This window comes from Heptranchias perlo, chromosome 3 (assembly GCF_035084215.1).
Source record: "Heptranchias perlo isolate sHepPer1 chromosome 3, sHepPer1.hap1, whole genome shotgun sequence".
Taxonomy (NCBI): domain Eukaryota; kingdom Metazoa; phylum Chordata; class Chondrichthyes; order Hexanchiformes; family Hexanchidae; genus Heptranchias; species Heptranchias perlo.
The window spans coordinates 85,847,055-85,869,531 of record NC_090327.1 but is presented as its reverse complement, the minus strand read 5'-3'; the positions used below and the strand labels follow the sequence as shown (position 1 = coordinate 85,869,531).

At 39.0% G+C, this 22,477-nt stretch overlaps 1 protein-coding gene across 2 annotated transcripts; it reads left to right on the top strand.

The window, feature by feature from the left end:
- Window positions 1-5,716: 5,716 nt before the first annotated feature.
- On the top strand, window positions 5,717-10,903 carry LOC137306788 (transmembrane protein 200A-like). 2 transcript variants are annotated; one of them, XR_010958938.1, is made up of 2 exons: window positions 5,717-5,800; window positions 7,009-7,080. XR_010958938.1 is itself a non-coding variant. In XM_067976172.1 (2 exons), exon 2 carries the CDS (start codon window positions 8,838-8,840, stop codon window positions 10,410-10,412), a length of 1,575 nt encoding a protein of 524 aa, XP_067832273.1. In that variant the 5' UTR covers window positions 5,725-5,800; window positions 8,814-8,837; the 3' UTR covers window positions 10,413-10,903. The 2 variants fall into 2 exon arrangements, 1 of the variants encoding a protein (XP_067832273.1); XM_067976172.1 differs by lacking the exon at window positions 7,009-7,080 and adding an exon at window positions 8,814-10,903 and having other exon boundaries at window positions 5,725-5,800.
- The last annotated feature ends 11,574 nt before the right edge of the window (window positions 10,904-22,477 follow it).

Sequence of the window (22,477 nt, the reverse complement as noted above, 5' to 3'; positions counted from 1 at the left end):
TTCCACACCAGTACTTCCAACTTGTCTTCCTTTTTCCTCAACCGAGGATTCCCCTCCACTGTAGTTGACAGGGCCCTCGACCGTGCCCGTTCTATTTCCTACATTTCTGCGCTCACCCCTCTCCCTCCCTCCCAGAACTATCATAGGGTTCCCCCTTGTCCTCACCTTCCACCCCACCAGCCTCCACATTCAACGTATCATCCTCCGCCATTTCCGCCACCTCCAGCGCGATCCCACCACCAAACACATCTTCCCCTCCCCTTTCAGCCTTCCGAAGGGACCGCTGGCTCCACAACGCCCTGGTCCACTCTTCCATTACCCCCCAACACCTGCCCACCTCCCCATGGCACCTTCCCATGTGAGCATAGGTGATGCAACACCTGCCCTTTCACCTCCTCCCTTCCCACCATCCAGGGCCCCAAACACTCCTTCCAGGTGAAACAGCGATTTACTTGTACTTCTTTCAATTTAGTATACTGTATTCGCTGCTCACAATGCAGTCTCCTCTACATTGGGGAGACCAAACGCAGATTGGGTGATCACTTTACTGAGCACCTCCGCTCTGTCAGCAAGCGTGACCCTAACCTGCCAGTTGCTGGCCATTTTAATTCCCAGTCCCACTCCCACTCTGCCCTCTCTGTCCTTTGTAAACAATTTTACAACACCAAGTTATAGTCCAGCAATTTTATTTTGTCCTTGGCCTCTTACACTGTTCCAATGAAGCTCAATGGAAACTCAATGAACAGCACCTCATCTTTCGTTTAGGCACTTCACAACCTTCTGGACTCAACATTGATTTCAATAACTTCAAATCTTAACCACTGCTCCTATTTTTCTATTTTTTAATATTTTTTTTGTTGGACTGCAGCTGTTGGTAATGGTTCTGCTGTTGACATTTACAGTTCCTCTAGACCAATCTTTTGTTTCTTAACCTGTCCCATTACCACCCTCCTTACCTTGCACCATCATCCCTTTTGTCATTTAATCACTCTTGCTCTCCACCCTATCACAGACCTTCTCTTTTGTTCTTTACTCCCCTCCCCCCCTTCCCTGACTCTGTACTTGTTTAAAAACTTTAACTCTTTAACATTGTTCCAGTTCTGACAAAAGGTCTTCGACCTGAAACATTAACTCTGTTTATTTCTCCACAGATGCTGCCTCACTTGCTGAGCTTTTCCAGCATTTTCTGTTTCTATTTCAGGTTTCCAGCATCTGCAGTATTTTGCTTTTGACCAATAGGATTGGAATGCATTTTTTATTAACGTCTGACTCTGTCTGAGCTTCTACACTGCTTCTGCTCCACCACACTGCTTTGCCAGGCCTAAATTCTTACCAAAGTCTGCTGCTGCTATCTTATTTCCTGACCACTGCTTTGTTCCTTATTGAGCTTCTTCCTCTTCTCTTCAAATTGCTATTTCCATTACCTACGATAAATACTCTTTCAAACTAATTTTTGCTCTGCCAATTATACTGCTAAATTTGTAGTGGACAACCATCAGTCCTTTAAAATTTATTTGTTTTTTGTTTTGCATTTACCACATAAAGCTTTGTGATTTCAAAACGTCTGCAGCCCCTACTCAAAAATGACATCCCACAAATTGCATCTGTGAATTGTATTTTTCATCCTTGCTGAAGGGGTTTTCAAGATGTACTCTGAAGAGTAGATAACTGTACACTTCTATGATGTAGCCAGAGTTGAACTTGATTTCTTACTTGGGACATGGTCAGTAGCTGTCTAACGGAGCCAAGGTAATCAGTGGAGACTGCTGGTTGCTTGGTTACAGTTTGGGGAGAAGTAGTAGGTTATAGCTGAAGTCAGCAAAGTGAAGACAATATTGGCAGTGAATTATTGTGGATGGCAATCTAATGTTGAGGAACAGTGGCAGTTTCATGAAGGTACACATGCTGGGAAAATGAAGGCTAATGATGCGTGTGGTATGCCATCAGCTTGATGTCATTCCAGTTGAAATATAATTTTTATTTCCACTGATAAATCTCCACATGTGTCTTTTAAAATGGAATTAGTTTCCATTTAAAGCGGTTTCCTGCAAATAGATTGTTTCAATGGAAATACTATGGTGGTACTGATTTTGATCTTTTGAAAGAAAGGATAGAGGAGACTGTGGTGGAGAGTGATAATAAAAGGTAGAGAAAAACAATACAGAAACCAGAAAGAAATCATAAAAATGTCACAGAAAGAGGCTAATGAGATTAGAGAGAATGGAGCGAGAGAAAACACAGACAAACAGCTGTTAGACAATGGCCACAAAAATACAGAGGAACGATAATAGCAGCAGTCACTAAAGAAAGAGACAAACCATATAGACACAAAGGAGAAAAATAAAACATAGATAATAAATATAATTGGAGACCAACGATGAAAAGATCATAACATTCATTGAGACTGCTGTGAAAAGAATGTTGATAGATTTTTGAAAATAGAATAGTAAACAAAAAATTGTGAAGCATTTCACAAAATAATTAACTTTATCAACATATTAATAAAAAAAAATTATAGTGCAGCACAGCTATAAGAATCGCATGTAACGTATTCTGGAGGAAGTTGCTGTTGCTGTGTTTGTGGTTGTAATAATTCAAGTCTCCAGTGGCTCCTTATTCTTTACAAAGCTGATAAGGGCACAGAAGGGCGGGATCTCACACTTGCTCGTGGTCTCTGGGGGTGGGAGATGTGTGGGGAATTGGCAGCTCCGCAGTAGCAAGCAGACCATAGGCAGCCAGAGCAAATGGAGTGCTGCAGAGAAACAAGAACTGCAAATTTCTAGGAGATTTCAGTAAGAAGAGAGGGAATTTAATTTCAGAGACTGAAAGAAGAACAAACAGCTGTTTCACGTGAGCTGGATGGAAGGAGGTTGCAGAGCAGAACAATGTATGCGGTTTCTAAGAGACATGAGGTACACATTCAGTTATTCACAAGAAATTGAGTAATTGAACTGCAACAAAGCCAGACAATGCTGAAAATGTGCTGGGAAAAAGTCTGACTGGAAGAGGGATTTTTTGCATTTCAGATAATTGCTTTCGGAACCTTAGTTTGTAGCTCATTATGTGATGCCAAAGTAGAATAGTCCATTTATTTGTGTTTTTTGTTTAAGTTAAAAAATATATTATTTGGGTTTTACCTGGTCACTTAACATAGATATGAGTTTTGTACATTTGAGTTTAAAATAAATATTGGCAGTTATTAACTGGCATTAATAAATGTTTATTAATGACAACATGTATCTGTTGCCAACACAAAAATGAAATACTGATTCATAATTCAGTTATTTTCCCATGAATTTATAAAGCCTGGCCTCTAAAATTCAGATTATGCCAATGAAGACAGTAATTACATATAACAGGTAATCTTTTAAACCTGGTTTACACTTTATTTTGGATGGGAATCATACCACAGAGTATTGTAGTTTCATTTTTTCGAATCTAAGTATCCATAGCTTATGTGCATGGTAGTTGAATATGCACATTGTAATGTTGCAGTTTGATAACCCTCATACCTCATCCACATTTAGCTTCCAGTAATTTAAGTTCCCCCTCGCGTAAGAAACTAAATGTAATTCTTAATGATTTCATTTTAGCTAATAATTTTTAAAATACTTGTTTTTGGGATGTGGGCAATGCTGGCAAGGCAATGTTTATTGCCCATTTCTAATTACTCTAAGGGCATTATGAGTCATTCACGTATTGTGGGATTGAAGTCACAAGTAGGCCAGGGTGGCAGGTTCCCTTCCCTGAAGTACATTGGTCTAGACATTAGACACTTGGAATGGGTAGTACGATGGTGGGACTCAGATACAATTTTCCCAACACCGCTGGTTTCCCAATCTCAGCCAAGCTACAGGGAAGAGACAAATAGAAGTCAGACCTCTCACCAGATGGAGAGTTTCCATGGGGACTGCTCTTACGAACATCCTGGAGGCCGGCCAAGAGCAGCAATAGTATGAAAGCAAATTGTGACCAGGGGTTGGAGTTGGAGGATAGGAGTGAAATAGCATTTACCTCATAAGAAGGTGCAGATTGCAACTCAAAAAAGTAAACTTGCAATGTTTTTGGTCATTAACTTTGAATTTAAAAGAATTTCATTAATCATTTAAGAGAACAGTTCTTAATTGAAGTTTATTGAAATAAATACAAAATGTAACTGTAAAAGGTGGTAATATTTCTGGAGTGTGCTGTCTAAATTCTCACTGTTGCTGTAGTTTTACATTGTACTGTACTTAATTAAATTATGATCCAGTTACTGTTACCGGGCTGGGGTGTGTCAAGAAATTACAGGCAATGCATTTCTACATTTCAAGTAAAGCATGTGAGCAGTTATAACTGAAACATGATGGGGTTGATTTTCACTGCCTTTGCCTGCGTTAATGGAGCAGTAACGGCCTCAAAATGGGGGTGGTAGCCTCGATAATACCGGTGATGCGGGTGGCTCCGTTATGGAAGGAGCCTACCACCGGGTGTCCAAAGCGCCCCACTGTTTCAGGCAATAGGCCCCTTTTAATATGGAAATTGGAGTCCTATGATGTAAATAGGACCCTGGTGGCCATTTTAGGTTGGAATTGCTCGAGCTTGCTTCATGCTGGGTCTGACCAGTTCCACAAGCGATGGAACTGAAGAGGCCTGCCAAAGGCACGAGTTGAATTACTTTTGTGACCCGGAGGAGCACTTCTCTTAACACAATAATATTCTGGTCCGCTGCCGCCCTGGGAACCCCACACTCCGCAATAGTGATCCCCAGCCCCTTACCTTGCTGGCGGCTGCCCTAGCCCGGTCTTGAGGCCTCAATCCTGCGAGCTGCACCGGGATGCCTATTTGGCGGCCCGCAGCTCGCCTGACAAATCTAACTGAGGTCGGGGCCTCAAAATCGTGAGGGACCTCTTCACCGCCGGAATGGGCGGTTGACCAGTGCGTTCTGCCAGTCAGTCGCCCAAAAGTCAAAATTGACCCCGATCTGTTACATACAGTGACAGTTCATACATATCAATTTTCCTAACAATCATACATGTTGTATGCTTAGTGAGAATATTGCAAGCAAACAGAAATAATTTATTTCACCAAAAATCATAATTAATACTGTAAATTAGGTTTTAACTGTTTGGTGCTAAATAATGTAATTTGCACCACACCTTTTTTGAAAGTAGGCTTTGGAAAATTACAAAATGAACATTAATTTTTTTGTTACACATCAAATATCTTGATATCTTAACCTATTTAAATCAGCTACTTTGCAAATTCTAATGTTATCATTGCTTTAACCAAAGAAAATTATCAATGAGAATCTTGTAAGAAGCATACAGAGCTAGATAGAGGAGAAACAGAAAAAAGTAGAAGTTAAACAGAAAGAGATAAAAAGACAGAAAGAATTAGAGAATGGGAGTAAGTAGGGGCAGTTACAGGAAGAGGTGATTTATTTTTGTCCGTGAACAATGCCACTTGAGCTCAATTGGTTCTTGTAAAATCTTGGGTCAAAACTATTTCTACAATTTTTAAAGAATTTTCTGCCCAAATAAGTTATTTATTTCTCCTCGAAAACCAATGCTCAACTTTTTTAAATATCATGTAGAAAATGATGCAAGTGGTAATCTTACAAATGCCTAAAACCCTACAACATGTGGAACTAAACTCATTTGTCGTAACATTAATACTGTAAAATAATTTTTTTTTAAGTTTCTGTATTTGCTTTATTATGTTTTTTTTCTTGGTTAGATGCGTGTTTGAACATGTGACATGGGAAGAACCCTTAATCTGTTTTACTACGGGTGACGGGGAAAAATCATGATTAAAAGAGGTTTGCCAGTGCTGGATTTATATTGACTGATTAAATCTCAGTTGTTCTGCTGATCACTTCTGTACTGTACTTAATCCTAAAATGAGCATTAGGAAACAGTGTTTGTACTATTTGTTTATTTGTATGTTTTTTGGGGGTGGGGAGGTGGGTGGTAAGTGGAGGTAGGTCCTTTAATGTGCATCAGGAGAAGAAAATATTTCACAAAAATATTTCCAGGAAATTAATGAAACAGAAACTAATAGCTTATTACTCAATGGTTTATTATGACTAACTTAGATTTAAGTTAAAATCAGATGCGCATGATTGTCCCAATTTTCAGTGTGAATTTCGATCGAAACTACACTGCCAAATTTTATACCATCCAAATCTAAAATTGTTGGTCCTAAAACTTCTTTTGGAGGTGGTCGATAAAGCAAGTTTGAAACACTTAATTTGATTCTTTGCATATCTTAATCAGAAGGATTAACACTTTATTGTATTTTGATAAAGTATAATTAAAGGTTTAAACTCTGCACCATCAAAATACAATAAAGTTTTAATCCCTTTGATTAAGGAGTATGGAAAAAACAATTAAGCACATACCAGATCAAAAGTCACTTAATTTATTTTTAGATTAGTGGAAACCATAACAATTAATTGAGCTCATTAGAAAAACATGAATCTGATCCATAGCTGCAATATTAATTTCCCTAAGTACCTACAGATTATCTACAGGGTTAGGTCAAAGACAAAGTCTTAAATGCTTGAGACAGCAAACTTCTGATGCAATCTTTAGGCAGTTTTTTCTGATTACACTTCTGTAAAGTGCCTTTGGACATTTTTCTACATTAAAGGCAACATATAAATGCAAAAAGTTGTTCTTTTATTTTTCACTTTTATGAATTGAAAATAAAATATAACATTAACAGATAAGGAAAGGTAAATAATAATGAAAAGTTAAAGTAAAAAAATAAGAAATGAGAAAACAAAGTATGGAAAAAGCAAAAATAAGCAAAGAGAAAAGTTTAGAAAAATGAATTGTGCAAAATTCAAAAAGATGAAGGAGGAAAAGATAGCAGTGAGCAAAGTTTTTTGAGTAGTAGTAAGACTGTCAAACTGAATAAAGAATATATAGTAACACATAACTTGGTAAAATGGATGAGTTGTGAACATGAGTAAAAATCATATTGACCTCTTCAACATATGGCATCCTCTGTTTATATATTCAGGCCCCTATTTTAACTCCGGGCGTGTTTTGGGTGGGTGGATGATGAGTTGAGTTGGAAATTCACCAACTGCCTCAGAAATGAGGCCTCAGCTATTTAACTCCTGGGCCTCCTTTAAATCCTGTTTCGGACGGGAAGTCGCCAAGAAGCAGAGGAAAATCGCACCGAGGCTGCCCGCCAACACTAGGTAGGTGGTGAGATCGGTTTGTGGACCGTCTCATGGGGGTCTCGTGTTCGGGTGGTGGGTGGGGAGTCCGTGGCAGGGGAGGCCTAAGCTTTCCTTGTGAGGCCTGGAGGAGCACTTCTGCTCCTCTTGGCACCACCAGGCACTGATTCCTCTCTCCACTGTCTTCATCTGGCAGAAAAGTCACTGCGGTTTCCCGCTCAGGCCATCTAGTTAAAAGTGCAGTCGGGTTCCGATGACGTCATAGGAATCTGACATACTTATGTAAAGAAGAACCCTGCCCGCTTTGGTCTTTGCCCTTGCTGCCTGCTCAGTAGAGCAAGTTAAAATTGGGAACAGTCAGTTCCCGGCAGTTGCAGGGTGGATAAATAAGCTGAACGATTTCCACCAATCATGTGCTGAAATGGGGCAGTTTTGTACTGTAGGCCCGAGCTCAATGGAAACTCATTTAAGATTGCCCAAACTTATTTAATGTAGGATTTTTATCGCCAGTTAAGAACTTTAACCTAATACTGGGGATTCAACCCCATGTCTTAGAGGTGAACCAGCAATGTGCAAACCACTGCATCACCTGGTGCTTCTCAAAAGGAACCATGTACCTTGGAATAAACATTTCAAGTTTGTGCTTCAATACGATTCTTCAAAAACTGGGCGAGGATATACTGTGCTTTAAGTAAAATAAAGGAAACTGGCTTTCAGTCAATTCATTATGTATCCATGCTTCCTAACGAAGAAATCCGATACCTAAATAAGAATTGTTCAAAATATTTAATTAAACCACCAGGTGGGTAGGATTAAAATTACATCCTCAATAATGATAATGATAAAAATCTGCATTATAAAATATGATAATATTGGTTAAAGTCATATCTGCTGAAAATTGTCACATCAAACCTGGGGGTAGAATTTCTGCTTGTTTCCACTAGTTTTGCGCCCAGGGCTTAAGTCTTCATGTGTAATCTCAAACGATGTGTTATTTTTTACAGTGCTTTTGTAATTTTTTTGGTAGGGGTTTGGGTTGTAAGACAGAATTAGTTTATGGCTTTTGCAATCGATGTAATTGCTACTTATTGTGATCTGATGGGCAACGTTTCTAAAACCTGCAAACACCTCACCCAGTTGGTTACTGCAGTACTTACTGCTGGCGAAGTGACTACTATGTAACTAGGGCCATTAAATTCTTGTGCCTATTAAAAAAATTCCTACAAACTTGTTTCCCATTTTTCAGTTTTAAAAACAGACCTATCACTAAATGTGATGTTTTGTGCACTTGACACCTAAGTTTCAAAATGCCATTGACTTGCTGTGAAGTTTTAAATGTGCAGATAAAGCCATTTGCTGCTGTAGATCATGGACTGGTAATGCTATCTGCTGGACCATTGATCGTAAGCTTCTGTTCCCAAAAAACAAGATCATTGCTAAATGCATCGTTGCTATTCGAATTGAGATCATCTTGTCTTTTCAAATTCCTGAAGAAATCTCACTAAAATTCTGAATATTGCCAGAATTTGCCCAGTGCTCTTGAAGTGTTGATAAATGCTGCATAAGCTGACCAAATAATAATTACATACATTGCTATATCTGTTCTCATTCCTTAAATTATTTTATCTTTTGTTTGTTTCAGATATAGCTGTTAAGTGGATTTATCATGATAGCAACAGGAGGGCTTCTTCGTATTTCAGCCAGGAGACAAGATTCTTTTCGATCGCGTAACCGTGTTAATAAACGCAGAAGGAAAGCAAAAAAGAAATGCAAGAATGATGTGGTGGTGGTCAAAGGCAAATTGAAGCTGTTCTCCATCTCGGGACTGATTGCTGCATTTGGAATCCTGGTGCTGTTGGTAGGGATTGCAATGGCAGTGATGGGCTACTGGCCTAAGGGCAATGACATTTTTGAGACTATTGCGGCTCCATCTTACAATACCACCAATAGCACTAGGTTAGAGACTCCAACACTGGAGATTATTTCAAATTTTTTAGCAAGCTACTTGCATTCTGAAAAGCTGAAGGTTTTAGGACCCCTTATTATGGGAATTGGTATATTTTTGTTTATCTGTGCTAATGCAGTTCTTCATGAAAATAGAGACAAGAAAACTAAGATAATTAATCTACGAGACATCTATTCTACAGTAATAGATGTACACAATTTGAGGACAAAGGATTGTGGGCCTTTTAATGGTTTTGTCAACTACGTGCAGTCCAAAAGCATGGATAATCTCAAATCTCCTGATTCTTTTTGTGCAGCAATGTTGGCCAAAAGTACCTGGAGGACACCCGTTGGCAATACTATAAAGTCTGTGGATCCAAAAGAAAATGCTGGTAAAAAGCACTGCGAATCTGTAGCAAACCTGCAGCAACAAATCCCCAAAGATAAGAAGACATTCTCAGATACTGTGTACAGTATTTGCAGAGACAGAACCAGGATGAATGATAGAACCCAAATGCCCAAAATTTGCAGAGCTAAGTCAATTGTCACTTCATCCATTAATGCATTCACACTGCCCGTCATCAAACTGAACAACTGTGTCCTGGAAGAGGGTGATGCCAGGTATGGGAAAAATAGGAATGAAACACAAACTTCAGAAAAATGTAAAGAAACTCCACAAGAATTTGACCATGTTGCCTCTGATCAGAGTGGAACTATTGAATGCATTTCAGCAGATGTAACCATAAGCAGTGATCATCTTGGAGATAATAACCAGGACATAGAAACAGAGACTTCAAGTACCTCATGGTTAAATGGTAACCAATTGGTATCTAACAAAAGCTCACAAAATCCATCCCCCCAAGTGTCCCATGTTTCTTCTGCTCCATTTCAGAGAGAATTAGGATCCAATCTTTCCCTCCACACTTTGTCAACTCACTCTAAATTTCTGAACCTTGATGACAATCCTTCCACCTCCATGATGCAGAGTGAAGGGATAGATCCAAGCTGCGCACATTTAGATTGTACCAACAGTAAGGGCTACGTAAAGTTAGGTGATGAGGACTCCTTTGAGTCTACTCTCGTGCTACCAGAAGCCATAGATCAGTCAGGTGATGATTGTACAGAGAATCCTAATAAAAACATCATCCAAGAAAGCATAAAGCCAAGCAATGAGCAAAAGGCGGATATACCTCAGGGATGTGTGCAGAGACAGTACACAAAGAGAGAGAAGTTGCTAATGATTTCCAGTTCACACAGTACCCTAAGAACAGACAATGATGAATTTGATAGTAATTAATAATAGTGTAATCATGCATAGTTGGATTCAGCCACACAAAAAATACAGTGGAAGCTGTAACAAATGAATGAGAAGAATATATCACTTTCCTGTAGTTATGGATTACTGAATGTCAGTCAAGCTCCAAAGACTCATAGATTATTGTTGTGGGGCTAACCATCCAGTTTCTTTAGTTGCTTCCAAGTGTAAATGCCTCAGCCATTGGGTGGCAATTGTTCATCTCTTAAATACTAGTTAGAGTTTTTAATATAACCAGTTATTTGTAAACAGCTTGTGGACATTGAAAATTCTGCCATCCTAGGGTTGTAAGTTTACAGTTTTGAACCATCAAAATAAGCAGATAAACTTGTATTGAATTCTATATTCTGATAAAGTAAAGGATATATAGAGACACCTTGTATAAGCACATAATGCACTAAACCACACATAAATGCGATATTGAAAAGTCTTCAGTGTGTCATTTCATAGTTATGTACAAGAAATAATTTGCATTTGTGGTTATTAATAGAGATCTAATCAAGTAATTGTTGTTATTTCTGTATTCCTGAATTTTGTATTATGCCTCATTGCCAGTGTTCTCTAAACTGTTACCTATCGTTTAGATCCCAGAATTATATCTTTTATCATTTGCATTCTCCTGTGCAGCAGCCTTCACACATTTTTATCAGCACAGTATTCTGTGTTTCCAATGGACTTGTCCTCTATTTTTCAATTCTAGCCTAAGTGTCTGCATTCCATGCCTTGTTACATATACTTAGTGTTGTCCTCTTTACACTTTGTGTTGTTGCAGTCGGTTAATTTAAGAAAGCATGGAATGAGAAAACTATCAAGCACACTTCTGTGGTCCAAGTGTACTGTAGAGTCATTATGTATTTGCCTGAAGTTAGAGTGAAGAATATTGATAATAGGGTAGATAGTCTCTTGCATAGGAGAGTAAAGGAGCTGCAGTTGTATTACACATGGTCCTGCTAGTTCAAAAAGGAAATAAATCAGAGCCTGGGAACTATAGGGCAATGGCCAGTAAGATTAACTTCAGCTGTAGGGGAGATATTATAATGCATTATACATAATAATAAAAAAACAAGGCCTAGAGACAATTATTCTGGATACCTAATATAGCTTTAGACGGTGGTGATGCTTCACCAACATAATTGTCACTTTAAAAAAAACATAACTATTAGATGAAAGAAATCTAGAGCATATTGTTTACTTGGATTTACAGAAAACCTTTGACAAACTTTCGCATGTATGACTATTTAAAAAATTAGATGTCATGGTGTTACATGGGAAATAGCAGAATAGATTTATTTGGTCAGAATTGTATAAATCGAATAATTATTGATGGGAAGGATTCAGATTGCGGCTTGGTGATGATTTTCTGTCCCCAAGGCTCTGTGCTGGATTGCTTACTGTTGTTATCAATGATCTGGAGGAGGTCATTAATTGTCCAATTAAATTTGGGGATGATACTCAAATGTGTAAGTTTTGGCAATAAAGAGATTAGTGGATTGCAAGCTGAAGTAGATAAATAAATGGGCTCATAAATGGTAAAAATTGTATTTAATCTGGAGAGGTGCTGTGTTATGCACTTGGGGCCAGGCAAATCAAGGCATGTCTATTTAATGCATTAAATTAACAGTGCAGGAAAGGGATTTGTGTGTTGTCACTGACCAGTCATTAAAAGTTCCCAAGCAATGTAAGGTAGCTGTAGGGTTCTTAAAAGTATTGCTGGGTCAATAGAGTACAAAATTAAGGGCTCTGTACTTAGGATTTATAATTACATAGAATGTACAGCCCAGAAACAGGCCATTCGGCCCAACAGGTCCATGCTGGTGTGTATGCTCCATACGAGCCTCCTCCCTCCCTACTTCATCTAACCCCATCAGCATATCCTTCTATTTCTTTCTCCCTCGTGTTTATCTAGCATCCCCTTAAATGCATCTATGCTATTCGCCTCAACTACTACTTGTGGTAGCGATTTCCACATTCTTACCACTCTCTGGGTAAAGGAGTTTCTCCTAAGTTCCTCATTGGATTTATTAGTGTTAATCTTATATTTAAGGCTTCTAGTTCTGGTATCCCCCACAAGTTGAAGAATCTTCTCCACGTCTACCCTATCAAACCCTTTCATAATCTTAAAGACCTCTATCAGGTCACCCCTCAGTCTTCTCTTCTCTAGAGAAAAGAGCTCCAGCCTGCTCAATCTCTCCTGATAGGTATAACCTCTCAGTTCCAGTATCATCCTAGTAAATCTTTTTTGCACCTTCTCCAGTGCCTCTATATCCTTTTTATAATATGGAGACCAGAACAGTACTCCCAAGTATGGTCTAACCAAGGTTCCATACAAATTTAACATAATTTATCTGCTTTTCAATTCTATCTAGAAATGAACCCCAGTGCTGGTTTGCTTTTTTAAAAAATTGCCTTATTAACCAGGGTCGCTACTTTTAATGATTTGTGTACCGGTACCCCCAGATCCCTCTGCTCCTCAACCTCATTTAGATTCTTATTATCCAAGCAGTATGTGGCCTCCTTATTCTTCCTACCAAAATGTACCACCTCACACTTATCCATATTGAAATTCATTTGCCAATTACACACCCATTCTACAAGTTTATTAATGTCTTCCTGTATTTTGTGGCAGTCCTCCTCGGTGTTAACTATACCCCCCCAATTTGGTGTCGTCTGCAAATTTTGAAATTGTACATCCGATTCCTGAGTCCAAATCGTTTATGTAAATGGTGAACAACAGTGATCCCAGCACCGATCCTTGTGGAGCACCGCTTCCCACCTTTTGCCAGTCTGAGTAACTACCTTTAACCCCTACTCTCTGTTTTCTGTTTTGTAGCCAGCTTGCTATCCATTCTGCTACTTGTCCCCTGACTCCACATGCTCTGACCTTAGTCATGAATCTACTATGAGGTACCTTTATCAAAAGCCTTTTGAAAATCCAAATATATTACATCTACTACATTACCCTTGTCTATCCTTTCTGTTATTTCTTCAAAGAATTCAATAAGGTTGGTCAAGCATGACCTTCCCTTTTGCAATTCGTGCTGACTATTATATTTTCGGTTTCTAGATGTTTTTCTATTACATCTTTGAATAAGGAATCCATTATCTTTCCTACCACCAATGTTAAGCTAATTGGTCTATAGTTCCCTGGAACTGGTTCTATCTCCCTTTTTAAAAATAGGAATCACATTAGCTGTCTGCCAGTCCTATGGCACTATTCCCTTTTCTAATTAATTTTAAATATGTAGTAGTGCCTCTGCTGTCTCTTCCCCAACTTCTTTTAATATGTGTGGATGCAATCCATGCAGACCAGGGATTATCCTCTCCATGTTTGATTAGTTTAGCAATTATCTCCCCCCTTTCTATCTTAAATGTCATTTTTTAAAATCTCTTCTTCTAATGTCATGCCCACCATGTTAGTCTCTCTGGTAAATACTGAGGCAAAGTAATTATTTAATATTTCTGCCATTTCGCTGTCATTACCTGTGAGTTTATCTTGTTCATCCCTTAGTGGCCCTATCCCTATCCTGATTTTTCTTTGTTGTTTATGTGTCTGTAGAATACTTTATTTCTTGATAATTTAATTTCCTAGTTTCTCTTTGCCTTCCTAATTGTTTTTTTTTTATTTATTTCCTAACCTTTTCGCATTCCCTTTTTTCATCCTCTCCTTTGTTGTCTATGTACTTAGTGTATGCCTTTTTCTTTAGTTTTAATTTTGCCCTTTTTTCTTTATTCATCCATGGTGTATCATTACTGGCTAGTTTGTTCTTGCGTTTTAGTGGGATATATTTCTCCTGGAGTCTATTGATCACTGTTTTAAATGTTTCCCATTGCTGTTCTATTTCTTTGTTTATCAGTAAATTTTTCTAGTTTATTTTCCCTGGTTCCATTCTCATCCCCTGAAAATCAGCTTTTTTCCAATTTATTACTTTGTTCTTTTCTTACTTATGTCCTACTCAATCTTTATCTTAAACCTGATTATGTTGTGATCGCTATTGCCTAGATGTTCCCCTATGCTTACTTCTCTTATCTGTTCTGGTTCATTTCCCATTACTAGATCCAGCAGTGTTTCCTCTCTAGTTAGGCTTTTTACATACTGGGTAAGAAAGGAGACCTGAACAGATTCTAAAAATGCCATTCCCTGTACCCTTTTACTTACCTCTTCTTGCCAGTTTATTTGGGGATAGTTAAAATCTCCCATGATTATTATTCTATGCACTTTACCCATTTCACATATTTCTTCCTCCACCTTCTTTCCACCATTAGGTGGTCTGTACTATACCCCTATTAGCGTGATTGATCCCTGTCTTTTATTTCAATCCATATGGATTCTGTTTCTATCCCTCTGTTAGTTATGTCCCTTTTTTCTGCTGCCATTATGTTATCTCTAATTAGTATAGCAAGTCCACCCCCACTTCTTCCTTCTCTATCCTTTCTGATTATGATTTAGCCCGCAATTTTTAGTTGCCAGTCCTGTTCTTTATGTAGCCATGTTTCAGTTAATTCCTACTGTATCTGTTTCCTCACTACAGATTATTGCCTCCAGTTCCCCCGTTTTATTTTGGACGCTGTGTACATTGCTGTACAGACAGTTTAATTCATCTTTGATAGCTGTTCCTTTTAATTTATTTTTAATAGTCCTTTTAATGTTTCCTTCTGTTTTTTAACTGTATTTGTTCCTTGACCGTTTATGTTATCTTTATTCTTTACTCTGGTCTGACCTTTACACTCATCTCCTGCTTCTTTTATCTTTAAGTTATTGTTACCAGATCCCTGCCCCCATCTTGCTAGTTTAAAGCCTTATGCACTGCCCTATTTATCGTTTCTGTTAGGACTCTGGTTCCATTCCGGTTCAGGTGGAGCTCCTTCCTATCCCAATACTGGTGCCAGTGTCCCATGAAATGGAAACCCTTCTTCCACACCATTCCTTCAGCGGCACATTCACCTTTCTGATCTGTTCATTCCTATGCCAATTAGCACATGGGTAGTAAACTTGAGATTACCACCCATGAGGTCCTGCTTTTTAACTTAGTTCCTACCTTCTGATCTTCCCTTAGCAGGACCACCTCCTTGTTCTTCTTTATGTCATTGGTGCCAACATGGACCATGACAACTGGATCCTCCCCCTCCCTTTCCAAGTTCCTCTCCAGTTGCTCCAAAATGCCCTTTACCCTTGCACCAGGTAGGCAACACACCCTCTTGGATTCTCGGTCGCGACTGCAGAGGATGCAGTCTATCCCCCCATTATAGACTCCCCTATGATTACAACCTTTCTATTCTGATCCCTCCCCGCTCCCCCTTGGATTGCCTCATGCTCCATGGTGCCATGGTTAGCATTTTGGGCATCCTCCTTGCAGCCTTCATCCTTATCCTCATAGGTATCAGGTACCTCGTACCTGTTGGAAAGGACCAGTGCCTGTAGAACCTCCTTCTCTACCTCCCCCTCCCTTATGTCTCGGAGTGTCTCTAACTCACACTCCAGCTCAAAGACTCTGAGCTGGAGTGTCTCAAGCCAGAGACATTTACTGCAGATGTGGAAATCTGGTACAGTCTCGCTGTCCACAAACTGCTACATATTACAGTGCCGACACACAGCCTGTACTGCCATCTCTAGTTTTTATTTATTTAATCAGTAGTTTATTTCTAGGACTAATAGAACCACTTGAGATCTGGATTGTATTCAGTAAATGGATTTAGCTTGATTTCAAACAATTAGTAATTACTTAGTCTTTTTTTAATTTATTGTATTTTTTATTTAAAAATTGATAGATTAGTTTATAGTCCCTTGGTTTAAATCGCTTAGCACCTCCTTCTCCCTCTGCACCTAATTCCCACAATAACTAAATTCCCAATTCACCAAATTCCCAGTTGGAAGTCCTCACCCTGTTAGCAATTCACTCCATTAGAGGTTCGCTCTCTGCCTTACCAACCTCTGTGCTCAAGCTCTGTGCTTTTGCAAAGATCCTGGTACAATATACCTTTCTGACACACGCTAGTTACAATTTGTCAGTCAACTTCCAGCCACAGTAATTAATATCTGGTCAGGAACCTACTTACAGCTGATTGTCTGTAAACTATTAACTGCCACTGACTTGCAGTTTTTTAAAGTTAGTGAACTAAGTTTTTAATCTAAGTTAAATTTCAGATTGATAAAAATAAAACACATTTACTAGTTACCAGTGAATTCCCACACTCACTAAATTTCCAGTTTAAAGTCAACACTCTGTTAGCAATTCACTCTGTTAGAGGTTCACCCTCTGCTTTTACCAACATCTTTGCTCAAGCACTATAAGGTTTTGGTTCATCTTGGAGTATCGTGCCCAGTTTTCGTCCCCACATTTGTTACTCAATATTGAGGCTCTGGGGAGGCTACAGAGGACAAGGATGAAACCTAAACTTAGATAGCCTTAGAGAGTTAGAGTTATTCATTTTGAGAAACATAGGCCCCATTATTTACGGGCCTATGGGAGGGAGCGGGGGCACGTGTCTGCGGCCGGTTAACCCCAGAATCCCAGGAAGACGGAGGTCCTGCCGAATTTAATGGCACAGCCGGGGCCGCTGGGCCCTGGCAAGCGTAAAAGATCGGGGATTGGTGGGGGACGGCTCGGAGCACAGTAGCGAGGAAGGATGGAAGGAGGGAGAGATCGTAGGGGGAGGCTGATCACGGGGTGGGGGGGCGTGGGAGGGTTGGCCGATTGCGGGGTGAAAATTGTGAAAGCGTGAAACAGGTGATCGCGAATCGGCAGCCCGTTTTCCACAGCGCCTGTTTTGCGCTTTTGCTGAAGGCCAATTTCACCCCCTTGAAATCAATAGCTAGTGAGTCTGCATATAAAATACATTGGCAATTCAGTCAGGTTAGATGCCGAGAACTATTTCATTTTGCAGAGATTGTTGCCCTTTGGAACAGATTACCAGTGAATGTGGTAAGTTGGAATATGCTACAGCCCGTTAAGATGTGTCTTGAGGGAGAGGATGTTGGGATGTGTTATGGTTGTGTGGTTCATTTAAGTTCACCTATTGATAAGTCATCGATAACCATGGTTTGCTGGAGTTTGCTTGATTGCTTTATAGAATTGGAGAGGAATTTCCCAGAGATTTCCTGAATTTGGCAGAGTTTATTTTCACCTCCCCCAAGAGATTATTAGTGCTGAGGAGGGCACTGCACAAGGATGCACCATCTAGTGGATAGGGTGAGTATCTCATCCCTCTTATTGTATGTCTGTATAATCTAACCTGTCATGGATTCTACCCTACCCATTTAATCTCCGAAAGGGATTTACACATAGATATTCCCAAATCCCCACAAGATAATCAAACAAACAAGGTAACAGCTTGATCACACATTGAGAAGTAAAAGTGAGACTAACTCAAAATTTTGGAAGTCAGTATCTGATTTATATTTATTCACAGCTCTTTCCTTTAATGAAGAACAGTGCTACAAGTCATAGTGCACTGCAATGGCACCACTGTATACAGATGATATTCAATTTAAAGAGGCACTTTCTGTACTGGTGCCCAACGTAGCTACTATCATATTTCAAAAATGTAATATTTTCTCAATCACTTGACCTCTATCGATCTATAATCTCACTGTAGAATTTATCAAAGTTTTAATATGTCAACCTTCATCTACACAGAATCTAATGATTAATAATTTTATCTTAACAGCTTCAACTTTGACCCTTACTAAATGCACAAAAAATTCTGTGCAAGCATGCAATTCATTACAAACATCTTTCTACTCTTCAAGATACATCCGAAAACAAACAACCAAGAACACAAACATACTGTAAAAATACAGGGGATATTTATTACAATATGAGCATGAAAATGACAGCATCCAACAACAAAATCTCATGAAAAATGCAATGAGAGAAAAATGTGCTGAGAACATTTACAAAATCCTATGGCCCAGATATTACACCATGGGATAGTAGAGGATGAATATTTAATGCATTGATTTTAAATTCCTCTCTAGGTTATTTCAGTGAAAGTTGAACAATAAATGGGTTAATACCTCTGATAAAATCGCAGAGGGGAATTTCAGATGAACATGCTAAGTATTCATATGATATTATCCAACAACAACATTTCTGGGTTTGATTTTTTCAGTTATCAGAAGCAGACTCCACAGGTGGGTTCAAATCTTTGTTGTAGGATCCTCCAACAACTGATGTGGGCATCTTCAGACTTCTTTTCCTTCTCCACATACCCTATAGCCCTTTGGTACCTTTCCCAAGTGGCCGTACTTCACAAGCTAGATGGTGAGTGTCAGTAGGCTATTTGACCGTAGGGCAGCACAGACATAATGGGCCGAATGGCCTCCTTTGTAGTATGATTCTATGATGATGACAGCCAAGCCTGATCTTGTCTTCACCTGACCTCTGTAATGCACTCACTTTCCAGCAGGGGTCACTGCATAGGAATCTGGAGAGTGAATCCTGGTCATATTTCTCCTCCCTGGTCCAGGAATAGAGGCCAATTGTAATGCCCCACTGGTAGCCCAGGCAAGATCAGTTATTTCAGCAGACTGAACATTGGACCTTTGTGCTCTTTACACCTTAGCATCACACTTAGCCATGACATTTCTTTTGTATCTCAGCACCACTCCAAGTGACTCAAACCCAGCAGCAATTATAAAGGGCAATGCTCTTTAAATGATCCAGTGCATTTGAAATCAAAGTTGATTGGATCACAAACATCAGCATCAGTCCTCAGAAGCTACTCAGCATTCTATGATAATACAGAGCTTTGTACTAATTTTTTCTGTGAATTATTATGTCCAAAGTGAATGATTTTATTGGTGGTGAATGGAATGCTTTCCTTTTTGGGTACTTGGTGTCAGCATCAAGTACTCCCAAATGAGGTTCAGCTCTCTGGATTCTGCCCTAATAATGCACTGTAAAGGTGTCTCTGTCCCAACCTCCTTTCTGTAACTGTAGTCCATACTGCACCAGTGTAACGTTGTTCCATTTCCCACATAACATTCTGTGCAAATGGTACTAAATTTGATATTGTTTGTTACACATCCAACACACTCTAAACAACCCTTTGAATGTAGTAATATACATTCAGGTAAATGATCTCAAAAAAATTGAGGCGCTCATGCTTTTTTTGATGTTTTATATCATCTAATTATTTTCACTACTCTAAAAATGGGTTTTGATTATCAGTAATTTTCCATTAGTACAACTACACTAAAGTGAAGGAGGCCGACCTTACAGAAAGGTTTGATGTTGATCATAAAATGTTTTAATTAGATGTATACATGCTCACTAGGAACTGTAACCCAAAGGTGTGAGTCTCTTCATCGATCAGTGCTAGATCTAGGACTCTACATGAACACAAAGCTTAGGCTTCGGCTTCTCACATAGACGCAGCACAGGCCTCCAATGGAGCACATTGTTAACAGGAATTTTGAACACAAACTACTATTATAGAGGTAAGTTCTTCCAAACTTTATAATACTGTTTTGTTGTGTTTGAAAACTTGTTTCCAATAGTAAGTGTTTAGTACAGAAACCAAGATGTCAGCCAAAAGGATTTTAGAAAAGATACTTAGAATAATTGGATTGGTTCTGTACCTCTTCAGTTCCTTGGGGAAAAGTGAGTGAGAGTGAGGGACAGTGGATGGAGATTTTGAGAGTAAGGTGAATTATAATGGAGCACGGGGAGGGGAGGATACATGGGTCATTAAAAGAGGAAGTAGTAGTAATGAGGGGGAAAGTAGGAAGAGGTAGGAAACACAGTGGGAGCCAGGAGGTAAAAGGGGAAGTACAAATGGGGAGGGGTAATGCACTGGAGGGTCAGATTTTACCCCACCCCAAATACAACTGTTGGTGGCTCCTTTCTCTCCTACACCTTACACCACATCCCACCTGAAAAGGAAGGGGGGGGGGGGTAATTATAGAGTGCAAGAGAATGAGAGACATTCGAGAAAGCGAGAGCATGCTAGAAAGTATACAAGAGTGAGAAAGCAAGCAAGAGTGTAAGAGTGAAAGCGAGAGAGGGTACAAGCGAGTGAAGAGTGAGAACATTTGAGAGAGAGAGGGAGAAAGCGAGAGAACGATAGCACACGAAAGCGAGCGCGCATGAGCAAGAGCATGAGGGAGAAAAAGTGAGTATGAGAGTGGAAACACACAAAAGCAGGAGAACGAGAGAAAAAGCAAGTGTGAAAACAAGTGAGGAGAGAGAAAGTGAGCGTGCAAAAGCAAGAGATCAAGAGAGAGCGAAATGCATGAGAAAGGAAGTAAAAATGGAGAAGAAAGTGAGCTAGCAAGAGCAAGAGAAAAAAAGTGAACAAAAAAGGAACTAAAGAGGGAGACAAAGAAAAAATCTTTATATATACAAGAAAGTTATGTGGGCAGTGAGGCTATTCAAAGAGTTGCAATGGTTTTAGCTAGGCTCAAAGTCAGAAATGCTGTCGAAACAGTTTGAAAAACTCTTGTTTCGGATAAGGAAGACAACCCATTGATGTGGGGAAGCATGGTGTGTTCTTTATTTTGTATAGGTAAAGATGTACCAATCAACTTAGTGAATCTGACCGTGCCCGTTGCTCCGTATGACCACTCGCTGTGAAATAAAGCAGCTTAATGATTCGTCTCAAGCCTCACCAAGTGTTAACCTGATCCACTTTTGGAAGGATTGAAGTAATATACATGCAAAATATCCAGTCCCGATCATAAAATAGAAAGCTCTTATGCTATCATACCAATAGATAATAGGGTAACGCGAGTCAATTCGCATAAAAAGTAAGATACTTGGACTGCTTATGAGAGCAACTGATGCCACTGAACCAGAGAAAGTATCTGTAGCAAACCTGAACTTGTTACAAACCCATTATAAAGGCTCTTTTTTTTATTGCCTGATGTTTACATGTTTTACTGCTGTTTAAAAATATTATCGTGGGATGTTCACCAGGCCAGTTCAACTTGGGCGGGGGGGAGAAAACACATGCACACACACACACTTGTGTATTTTTATTTTTATTTTATTCCACTTCTTCCTATACATTGTTGTAATGCAATCATTGGTATTGGCAGTATAAACTACATTTTCATCAAGAACTCAAAAAGCAAGCCATATAGTTATGAACTTTAAAAGTATAACAAACTACAGCAATCACCTATTTTGCATCAGAAATACAAGAATACAATTTAGAAGTCCTTTTTTAATTAAACTTAAGGGAAGGATCTAGAATATAAATTGGAATAATTAAAATATGGATTAGAAAATTTCCCTTACAACCAAAATACCATAAATGCCAATTACACAGACAATGTACCATGGGATTACAAAAGCAAAAACAGCAATACTGAGTTTTTTGCTTCATTAAATCAATACCTCCCAAGTTTAAAAAAATTAACAGGGCACAAACAAAATATGATATTAACTGCATTTCAAGCCATTAAATTAAATGGTTAATGATACTTATGCATTCATTGTAGACACTTATACTACTCCTAACACCCATTAGTCAGGATTAGCTCCTGGGTGGATATTAATCCACAATACGACACCAATATAGTCCTCAATTATCTACTGCTATGTAGGAACAAAATCTATTGTGCAATAGGAATCCAAACTGATTATAGCAATTAGTTACCACTATACAATGTCAGATTGGTCTTGTATTCCTAGAAAACCTTTAAATACACAGCCATATTTGTATTATGTTCCTTTAAGATGGAAAGCTCCTTTTTGCTCTGAACCAATTCACGTATATTATGTTGGACATTCTCTTGCATGCATTCTGCCCTTTTATTTTTCCTTCTTCTCCAGTGGCCCATGTCGAAGTCTTGAATTAAGGACTACTGTTAAACTGAGCACAGCCTAGTAATTCCTAAGAATTTTTAAAACCTATTATTAAAGCAGCTCCTAAATTTTGTTGAAATAGATTATAGTATAATTATCTTTGAGTATCTTGGGTGATCAGTGTACATAACTGGACTTTATAAAATTCATATCTTGCAAATTGAGACAAGCTCAGTACGTTACCACCTGCCTCTTTCCCACCCCCCACCCCCACCCCCCACCCCCAAATAGAATCAT

What these genes read in the sequence shown, in the direction of transcription:
- LOC137306788 (XM_067976172.1), top strand. Translation starts at nt 8,838, where the DNA reads ATGATAGCAACAGGAGGGCTTCTTCGTATTTCAGCCAGGAGACAAGAT.